This window comes from Lepisosteus oculatus, unplaced genomic scaffold (assembly GCF_040954835.1).
Source record: "Lepisosteus oculatus isolate fLepOcu1 unplaced genomic scaffold, fLepOcu1.hap2 HAP2_SCAFFOLD_306, whole genome shotgun sequence".
NCBI lineage: Eukaryota > Metazoa > Chordata > Actinopteri > Semionotiformes > Lepisosteidae > Lepisosteus > Lepisosteus oculatus.
The window spans coordinates 1-10,999 of NW_027167838.1; the positions used below are offsets into that span (position 1 = coordinate 1).

At 43.8% G+C, this 10,999-nt stretch overlaps 1 protein-coding gene across 1 annotated transcript; it reads right to left on the reverse strand.

The window, feature by feature from the left end:
• Positions 1-636: 636 nt before the first annotated feature.
• Positions 637-10,385, reverse strand: LOC138227278 (fibrous sheath-interacting protein 2-like; the record flags this gene model as incomplete). The annotated part of the gene is made up of 5 exons (XM_069186283.1): positions 10,356-10,385; positions 8,676-8,801; positions 7,919-8,080; positions 7,472-7,561; positions 637-776 (listed from the first exon to the last, which is right to left on the reverse strand). Coding segments are annotated over exons 1-5 (548 nt in total), but the record flags the coding sequence as incomplete, so codon positions are not given.
• Positions 10,386-10,999: the final 614 nt, after the last annotated feature.

Here is a 10,999-nt window from a genome sequence, read left to right on the forward strand (position 1 = left end):
GAGGAATCTGTTAGATCATGTGGAGCTGAATCTCTCCCCTTTTTACAATCTAGCAAATGAGGCCTTTGGGCATTTTTCAGCATATTAGGAGCATTCAGCAGCTGAATGTGGTCTGGGAAGCCCAAAGACAAAATAACTGGGAAAATAACATACCATACAGCAATGTACAGTGAGAATGTGAAAAAAAAAACAAGAAACATGATTAAGCTGATGTAGAAAACCGATGAGGCTATATACTGTATATTGATAATGCTGGTGATTTGAAAGCTGATAAATCAATGAGAGGGGTGAATAAACCCCTTCATAAACAACAACAGCAAAGAAAGCTTAATCCACAAGGCAATGTCAGACAGCAGCAGAGGAATTTGTGAATGTGGTATTTCCGTAGAGCAAATGTTCATCTTTTGGAAAACTTTGACTCATTCAAGACTTCCACTTGCTTGCACAATTAATTAACTTAAGGCAAACCTTTACTTACAGTTGTATTCTTGACATCTAATGTTTAAGCATAACAGTAAAATATTTACACATATTTACAGCGAAACAAAAAAAAAATGTGATACAAATACAACAAATCAGGAATCCAAAAGGCAGGAACTTGCTGTTAAAGAGTGAGGAGCTTCCGTATGTTATTACCTGTCTCTGTTAGCCATAAACTGGTCTGAAATATTCTTGGATCCTTCCTCAAGGAGCCATTCCCTCACATCGGTGAAGCTGATATCCCTGGGAATCTCGTTCTGCTCCTGGAGCTCCAAGAACTTCTTCACTATTGTTTTCTGAAAGCCAGCACAGCCTTTTAATAGAGTGCCACACTCCCTTCATTGCAAGGTTCTCCTAAGCACTATTATAGCCGAGTGTGCACTTCAAAACCAACACTGACTTTTTCCATTAGATTTTTAATTTGAACTCACACCGATAGAATGTGTTTGCATATGTATAAGAGTGAAGGCTGAGCTACTGTAGTTTCTTGATCTAAACATTTCAATTTAAGATGTATATCTTGGATACAGTGGTTAACCTTGTTATCTCGCAACACTGGTGCCAGGGGCTCTATTCTGAGCCTGAGGTGATTTGTCTGTGTGGAGTTTGTATGGTCTCCCCATATTCACATGGGTTTTTCACGGTTTGCTCTGGTTTTCTCCCACAGTCCAAAGCCATACTATACTGGTAGAAAAAAAGGTTTCTAGGAAAATTGGTTCTAGAGTGAATTTGTGTCTGTGTGTGTCTTGCAATGGACTAAATTCTGGTCAAGGGTGTATATCGCCTTAAGCCCGTTGCTTTCTGGGATAGGCCCCGGCTCCCTGCAGCCCTTAGATGAGGCGGTTAGATTAGACGTGGATGGAAAGGGATGGATGGAAGTTCAAGTCATTTTTCAGCCTTGTCTGGCAAAGAAGACTTATAAATTCTGTTTTGGACTACACACAAAAGCTGCCTGTATTAACATGTGTTTGGAAAAATACATTTGTTTGCACTGAAAATGGATTAAAGTCTACAGAGCAGTACAGATAAGCAGTGAATGCTCCGATTCGGGTGGTACAATTAGTGGTTTACCACAAAGAAAAACATCCAGATATATTGCCCAGCCTCAATGAATAAAAAAACTATCTTTTTTTAACTCTGTTATCGTGAACAGAGAAGACTACAAGGCGATCTGTTTCAAATATTCAAAATCCTCACAGTCAAGTCTGCTTGTTGAACGCTGACTTCTTTCAAGAAACAGCTGGATGAGACTCACAGACCAATTAACAAGTAATTACCAAACAGGCTTAAGAGCTTCCTCTCATTCGTAACTTTTCTTATGATATGAATCCCATATCCTGCATGCAGAAAGGACTATATGGGCTATAAACAACACAAAGTAGCATGAAAAGATGTACAGTATGGCTGAACTAACAAGAAGAAGCTAAAATAGGCTAGAGCAGTGACAAACATAAGCAACAACATCATCAGCGTCAAAACACTAAAACAGAAATGAGCTTCATAGCAATTAGAGAAGAAACTGAAAGAAAACATTGAAATTGATCCTTAGAATACAAACACAGTCAAGGTAGAGACTTCCTTGAAGATGACATGATGACAGCAGTATATTCAAAAGTGCATAATGGAGAGATCTTATGTGTTACGAGTTCGGTAATAGGGACCGAACTAGTGAGTGAACCCACTTGCAGGAGCGAACAAAGCCAAGTCGTAAACCAAAAGCAAACCGTAATCGTAGGAACGAGCCGAGAGTCCAGGGGGAGCAAGATATCCGAAAGGGAACGTGTACCGAAGCCGAAGTGTGATCCGAAGTCGTAGTCCGTAGAGCAATCTGAGAATCCAGAGGTAGCCAGTAATCCAAGACAGAGCGAAAGTACCAATCCAAGTCGAGATCCGAAAAGACGAAGTCCAAAGGGAAAAACCCTAAGCCGAAATCCAAGACAAACACAGAGTAGAAGAAGCGCAACCAGGAAGCTCGATAGGGAAAACCAATACTGAGCAACGAGGTAGGGAAGGACAGGTGTTTAAGTAGGATGAGACGGGAGTGTGGTGGTGAATGGGAAAACTGATAGGTGAACTGATGGATAGGGGCTACACCTACTTCTGCCTCCTCCGTTGCCGAGAGGCAGGGATCGTAACATTACCCCCCCCTCTACGGGCGGCTCCTGACGCCCTAACGGGACGATCCGGAAGTTAAGGTGGAAGTCTTTGATGAGATTGGGGTCCAGAATATCCTTCTCCGAAACCCACGAGCGCTCCTCCGGACCGTAGCCTTCCCAATCGACGAGATATTGTAGGGCTCCGCGAGACCATCGGGAATCCAGGATTTTATTGACCGTGTAAGCAGGGAGTCCATCAATCACTCGAGGCGGTGGGGGTTTTTGTTGTGGTTTAGACAGGGTGGATCTGTGAAAGGGTTTAAGGAGGGAAACATGGAAAGTAGGATGGATCCGAAGGGTAGGAGGCAAGGCCAGTCTGTAAATTACAGGGGTAATCTGGGCGAGGACACGAAAAGGACCAATGTACCTGGGAGCAAGCTTGCCAGAAGGTTGCTTAAGAGGAAGGTTACGAGTGGATAACCAAACAAACTGACCGCGTCGAAGTCTGGGTGGGATCCGACGGCGCCGATCAGTTACCTTCTTCTGCTGAGCTGAGGTGCGAAGAAGGGTGGCTTTGGCCTTCCTCCAGAAGGTCTTCAGGTTAGAGATATAGTCCTGAACCGAAGGGACCTCTGTGTTGGGGTGGGAGTCAGGGATCAGAGGAGGCTGATAACCTAAGGCACACTTAAAGGGAGACATGCCAGTAGAAGTAGTATACAATGAGTTGTGTGCATACTCAGCCCATGGGAGCAAGGACACCCAATTATCATGGGTAGAGGAGATATAAGTTCGTAAATAGGTCAGCAGTTCCTGATTTATGCGTTCTGTCTGACCGTTGGCCTGAGGGTGGTAAGCCGAGGTAAGTGAGACTGAGGCGCCCAGTGACTTACAGAAGGCCCTCCAAAACCGGGAGACAAACTGAGGGCCCCTATCTGAAACAATATCCTTGGGGATGCCATGCAATCTGAAGATATGCTGTACAAACAATTCTGCTAGTTCTCGAGCTGTAGGTAAAGATGGTAGGGGAATAAAATGAGCAGATTTGGAGAAACGGTCTACCACTACCATAATAGTTGTGTGTCCATGGCTGGGTGGAAGGTCAGTAACAAAATCTACTGAGAGGTGGGTCCAAGGAGGATCCGGGATGGGTAAGGGTTGAAGTAGACCCGCTGCCTTCATTCGGGAAGACTTCATTTGGGAACAGATAGCGCAGGCCTGGACATACTCCTTGGTATCCTTAGCCATAGTTGGCCACCAGAAGTCTCTGGAGATGAAATCCAAGGTACAGTGGACTCCAGGGTGTCCAGCGAAGCGGGAGTCATGACCCCATTGTAAAACTGCCGATCGGACGGGATGAGAGACAAATAACTTGTCCTGAGGACACTGAGGAGGTACTGTCTGCCCAACCAAGGCTCGTCGGACAATCACCTCAATGTCCCATCTTACCGCAGCCAGGAACTTACCAGATGGAATGATGGGTTCTAGGGTCAATTCGGCCTCAGGGGGGGTCATGGATCCGCGAGAGGGCGTCTGCTTTGACGTTCTTAGAACCTGGAGTATAGGTGATCAAAAAATTAAACCTGGAAAAAAAAAGGGACCACCTAGCCTGGCGAGGACAAAAACGTTTGGCCGACTGCAGGTACTCCAGGTTTTTGTGATCTGTGTAAATCAAAAAAGGGTGATGAGCACCCTCTAACCAGTGCCTCCATTCCTCCAATGCCAGCTTAATGGCCAAGAGCTCACGGTTACCCACATCATAGTTCATTTGGGCAGGGGATAACTTCTTGGAGAAGAAGGCGCAGGGGTGAAGAATCTGTTTTTCTCCATGACGCTGAGAGAGAACAGCCCCCACACCATGGCCAGAGGCATCCACTTCGACTACAAAAGGCAAAGTTGGATCAGGGTGTTTTAGGATGGGGGCTGTTGTGAACAGGTGTTTCAGACGCTGAAATGCTTCTTCGGCTTGAGGGGTACATTTGCCTTGTCTTGGTCCTTTACGGGTCAAGGAGGTTATGGGAGTGACCACCGAGCTGAAGTTTCGAATAAACTTCCTGTAAAAATTATCAAAGCCGAGAAATCGTTGAATGTGTTTGAGGTTCTTGGGTGTGGGCCAATCAGTAATCGCCGAGACTTTACTCGAATCCATTTCCACACCCTCTGGAGAGATGACATAACCTACAAAATGAATCCTTGAAGCATGGAAGGTACACTTCTCCAGTTTGACATATAGTTTATTCTTGATGAGCCCGGAGAGTACTTCTCTGACGTGGAGAACATGATCCTGGAAGGAATCAGAAAAAATTAGAATGTCATCTAGATAGACCTAGACAAATCTTTGTAGTAGATCACGAAAGATGTCATTAATAAAAGACTGAAACACCGCTGGGGCATTAACCAAACCAAAGGGCATGACCAAATATTCGTAATGTCCATGGGTAGTCATAAAGGCCGTCTTCCACTCATCCCCTTCCCGAATGCGGATTAGATTATAGGCCTCTCTTAAATCCAGTTTGGTGAAGACTTTGGCTCCATGCACCGACTCAAGTGCTGCTGGAATTAGAGGCAAAGGGTACCGATTCTTGATTGTGATCTCATTGAGACCACGATAGTCGATGCAGGGACGAAGCCCACCATCGTTCTTTTCCACGAAAAAAAAACTGGCACATGCTGGTGAAGTGGATGGACGTATAAGTCCAGCTTTCAGAGAATCCTGTATGTAGACTTTCAGGGCCTCAGACTCAGAACTGGAGAGCGGAAAAATACGACCTTTAGGAGGGATAGTACCTGGCAGAAGGTCAATGGCACAATCATAAGGTCGATGAGGTGGGAGGGTCAAGGCCTCCTGCTCATTAAAGGCTTCCTGTAGATCGGAATATTGAGGGGGTATGGTAGGAACCCCTGAAGGGGATGCCGCCGTGAGTGCAATTCGTACTGGTAGACGACAGCAGTCTTTAATACATCTGGGTCCCCAAGCTAAAATTTCTTTTCGGGGCCAAGAAATGTTAGGGTCATGCTGTTGTAGCCAAGGAAAGCCCAACACCAGAGGATGTGTTGGGGTCTCAAGGAGATAAAACCAGATGTCTTCCACATGGGTGGCGCCAATCTGCAAACTTATAATTTCAGTTTGCCATCTAATGAGTCCTGGAGATACGGGGGAGCCGTCGATCGATTGAACACGAAGTGGTGTAGTCACCGGGGTCAAGGGTAATTTCCACGTTTGAGCGATGGAGGCATCAATAAAGTTTCCTGCCGCCCCTGAGTCTATAAAAGCTAGAAGAGGTCTCATTTCATTACCCCAGAATAGTGTAGAACGAATAAAAAATCCAGAGGAAAACTGAGGGGATTGAGAAATCTCACTCACCTTAGGAACTTGAGAAGGTGGGCTGCGCCTCAAGGACGAGTATGAGGCAGGGCAGGCCGCTTTAAAGTGTCCTAATTTCCCACAGTACATGCAGCGACCCTCTCGTTGGCGCCTCTCTCGTTCTTCAGGGGTTAACTGGGTTCGGGCTACTTCCCTAGGTTGATATGAGTCGAAAGATCTGATAGAAGAAAGCCGAGGAGCCTTTAATATTGAGGTCCGAGATCTTTCAGCACTCCTTTGACGAATTCTGATATCCAATTCCAATACTCGTGAAATTACTTCTTCCAAGGTACTGCCCAATTGCGGCATATTTACCAGACGATCCTTTATTTCTTCACTGAGTCCTTGACGGAAAAAAAAATTAGGACCTCGTTGTTCCAGTGAGTCTCCGCTGCTGCTACTTGAAAATCTATAGCATAGTCTTGTACAGCCCGGCAGCCCTGGCGGATGGAGGAGAGGCGGAAGGCAGAGTCTTGACCAACTACAGGATAACAAAAAAAACCCTTAAATTTTCCTAAAAAGAGATCATAATCCTGAATTTCAGGAGCCTTGTGATCAAGCAGAGCAGTAGCCCATTCCAAAGCGCGGCCGGTTAGCAGTGAAACTATGAAGGCGATCTTGTCCTGAGGAGAAAAAAAGGTTTCCGGATGGAGCCTGAAAACCAGCGCACACTGTGCTAAGAAGCCCCGACATTTCGTAGGGTTGCCGTCAAACCTGTCAGGTGGAGTTAGTGGAAGAGGCCGAGGGGCAGGTGTAGCAGCTGGCGGGGGTGGAGCCGAAGCGGCAGCTCCAGCGTTGCTTCCTAGATTGCCGATGGGCGGCATTGCAGACAGGTGCGCAGAGATCTGTTGGACAGAAGCCTGGAGCTGGAGTAAGGCTTGTCCGTGCTGATCCAAAGCCGTGCGAATCTCCTGTTGCTCCGCTGGGTCCATGTTAAATGGCTCAGTATTCTGTTACGAGTTCGGTAATAGGGACCGAACTAGTGAGTGAACCCACTTGCAGGAGCGAACAAAGCCAAGTCGTAAACCGAAAGCAAACCGTAATCGTAGGAACGAGCCGAGAGTCCAGGGGGAGCAAGATATCCGAAAGGGAACGTGTACCGAAGCCGAAGTGTGATCCGAAGTCGTAGTCCGTAGAGCAATCCGAGAATCCAGAGGTAGCCAGTAATCCAAGACAGAGCGAAAGTACCAATCCAAGTCGAGATCCGAAAAGCCGAAGTCCAAAGGGAAAAACCGTAAGCCGAAATCCAAGACAAACACAGAGTAGAAGAAGCGCAACCAGGAAGCTCGGTAGGGAAGGACAGGTGTTTAAGTAGGATGAGACGGGAGTGTGGTGGTGAATGGGAAAACTGATAGGTGAACTGATGGATAGGGGCTACACCTACTTCTGCCTCCTCCGTTGCCGAGAGGCAGGGATCGTAACATTATGGAAGCCTTCATCCAGAAACGTTACTGATTGCGGGCTGGATAAAGGCAGAAGTCTATGATGAAGAGTCAGAATCAGATGGACGGTTGTTTAAAAACATCACACTTACCTGTTTAGTCACATAATTTTTGTCATACTGCAACTTCACATTGCTAAGGTAGTTATGATATTGATTGTATTCTTTCAAAGAGCAGAGGACCTGAAAACAGACAAAACATGTTTCAAGTACTGTCTAGGAGGTTAAATGTTTTTATTTTTATTTTACAAATCTAGAGCACAGTCAAGTACTCTGTGTTTGAATATTTATTGAGCATAAGGACTTTAGCACAAACCATAGGCCTGCTTTGATTACATCTACTATTACATGCTTTGATTACAACCAAAGGCCTGCCCACCGAATACATCTATGCTGGAGTGCAGACATGAGTTAAATCACGCTACTGGAAACTATTACAGCTAAATGAGCTAGAACCTGGTCTATTTTTTTTGACAACACCTCACTCCTTCACCATACCAAAAAAGCCTCATTCTTTGCACAAACTCCAAACAGCCTTACTTTCTTCTGCTCATTGATTAAGCCTCTGTTCTGCAGAGACTCCTGCATGCCCTTGCGATGGTAATAGGTGCGCAGGTGGGGGTCATGGAGGCTGTTGTACTTCGAATCCAAAAGGAAACCGTGGGGATCAGTCAGAGTGAAGTCAGGAGATGGCTGGTGCAGCTGAAATAGAAGGTAAGTATTTTATTAAAACATGATATGTACAGGTAAACACAGATATGTATCCCCCTATGTTTCTGAACATAAAAATGAGAATGTTTTTTTTCTCCCCCCTCCGAAGGCTGTCGCCAGTTTCTTGGAAGACTACTCCAGAATCGCTGTTATCATTTTTTTCTACGTTCTTGAAAATCAAATTCCAATTTCTCAGTCATTGTAGCCAACTAAAAATATCTACATTGCAAAAAGACAGTAAGCACAATAAGCTTTAAGGCATACAGTACAGCTGAATTTCAATAATGTGATCAATATACTGCGTCTAGAAAAATATATAACCTTACTCCTGATGTTATATGCACAAAGATGTCAAGGGAAGACAGTTTGCTTACAGTTTAATCATTACAGCAACCACATAATACTAACACACACAGAAATGTGTTAATGTGTCCCAGGTATCATTTCATATTATACAATTTTACATGTTGGTTTACCCCTAAAAAGAAAGAAAACCATGAATAAACATGTCATTTTTTACAATTTAAATGTTTGGATTTAAATAAGAATAAATGTATTCATGCTTTTCATTTTAGGTTACACTTACTTTCTCCGAAAGAGCAGTCCTGCAAAATTGAGGTTTAGACCCTGGGATTAGCGGCAGTTTAGTGCCGACGGGTCTCTCCAACAGCTGCTGCTCTCCCTGCAGTGCATACAGCATGGTGTAGCAGCCCTGAAACACAGAACATAGCTATCGTACCTCACAGAACCACAGCCAAATCGCCAGAAAAAACAAGCAGAGCTGATGGCAGAAATGATTTCATCTGTCACAGAGTGAAATAAAATGGGTGCGGGGGCAACAGCAGGTATCAAGGACAATGTTGACTTTGCATAGAAGTTTGTATAGAATGACCAGCGACTTCAATGAGGGTGGTAATATGTGTCTTTCTTTGTTCTGGGGCTTCCTACTGATCAAAGATGCTATTGCAAACATTGTTAATTACCACACAGTTCAGAGAAGACACATGGAATGTCAAAACTGGCCTAGCCAAGCCTCAGACTGAGGAGGTGGATCTAGAACATAACAATTCTAGAAAATCTAGAATGTTCTAGAGCAATCTTACACCTGGCCATCTGTATATAGCCATTTGATCAATGAGCCCCAAGAAGTTAGCTCTGCTTACACCCAAAACTATCAACCCCCCCCCCAAAGAAAGGTAGGGGGGCTTTAATAACCCCAGTGACAGAGCCAGAGCACACAGAAACAGAAGAAACAGGAATAACCAATTTGTACCACAGCACCCAGGAGAGGGTTTGGACACCAGGGACTCTCTACAGTGAGCAAGGGAGGAAGGCATTGTCTTCCTCCCCTCTCTACTCAAAAAATTGACTCAGAGACAAATGGGGGGGGGCATATTAAAAAACGGACTCAGCCAGGACTGAGGAGGATCCCTAAGACTACACAGAGTTTCTTTGCTATGACAGAAGCAGGCACACCAGGTCTCCAACTGGGGCTGGGTTTGGGAGAATATTTGCAGCTGGACTTTTCCTTTGGAACTCTGGTTTTGGTAACTGGGGTCAAATGGGGCTCTTGAGCTGGTCTGCAATATGTTCTGTGAGTAAGTAAGTACCTCTGGTGGATAAGTTGTAATATTTGTTCTGTGGATTAGGCTATAATAGATACTGGAATTGCAAAGTACTGTAATACAAATGGAAATTATGTAGGATGACTTCTGGTCTGTGGATGCACTAGTGGTTCTGGAAGATAAAAAGAACTTGTTGCTGGGGGAAAAGGTCTTTAGAATTGCTAGGTGGCATAATCAGCTACAAAACTAACTTTTAAAAGCAGTCCCTGCATTTAAGGGCCACGGTTCCTGACATATCTTTTATAGATAGGTAAGAAGAGTTACCCTAGGGTGTTCAGAGGGCTAAATCAGTTCATAACATTCTTTTTTTTTTCTTCTGCACAAACGAGTTGATTCTCTAAGTCTGTTTAGAGTTTTAGATTGGGAAGGCATATTCTCACCCAAGACATTTTAAGACAACAAAAGAAAAGTACAGTACGTATATTCCCATAAAATACAGAACACATAGCTGGAATTTTTAAAATCACGTTCCATTTATTTTACCTTCTAGAGCTTTTAAAACAGTATTAGAAATATTACTACGAGGTGTACGTTTTAACTGTTTTACTAAACCTTACATTTTAAAGCTAAACTAATGCTGATTTTTTTACGATTCACTACCTAAAAGTTCAAATATTTAAAAGTATGGATAGTACACTCACAGCTCCAGATCCCGGTTTCTTTCTCTCCATTTTAACCCTGATCTCGTTCCATTAATCCATTAATCAATTAATCTATTTTGAGAAAACAATTCCGTCGTGTTCGTGAGCGTTTAGACTTTATTTTGTATAATTCGGACTTGAGCATAAACCACTGTATAACCAAAATGTTGTCTATGATAACGTCAGATCTGCAAAGCAGTTGCCTTATCTGATGTATCCAGCGTGTACAAGTTAAGTAAAAACGTCATTAAAAGCTGCAGCAGGGAAGCTACAGTATTCGTCCCAGGACAGACTTGTTTTTTTATATATATTTATAATTAGGTTTTAATTAGAAAATCCAGACAAAAAGGCGATGTCCGATTTAAAGTTTAATTTGAATGTCGCCATTCTAACTCAAAGCCTTCATGGTATCAAACCTGTGTGGTCACACGTCCCAAACAGTCTGGCTCTGCCAGTGGAGCCTAGAGACCCCAAAATATAACACAGGGTTCGCCTTTTAATAATTTACACATATAATAATAATAATAATAATAATAATAATAATAATAATACAAAGTAATAAACACTTGTTTTAAAAGCGCGGACTGATTAGTCATTTGTACAGAGCGACAGTTTTTGTACTGTGTTGCTCTGTACAAATGACA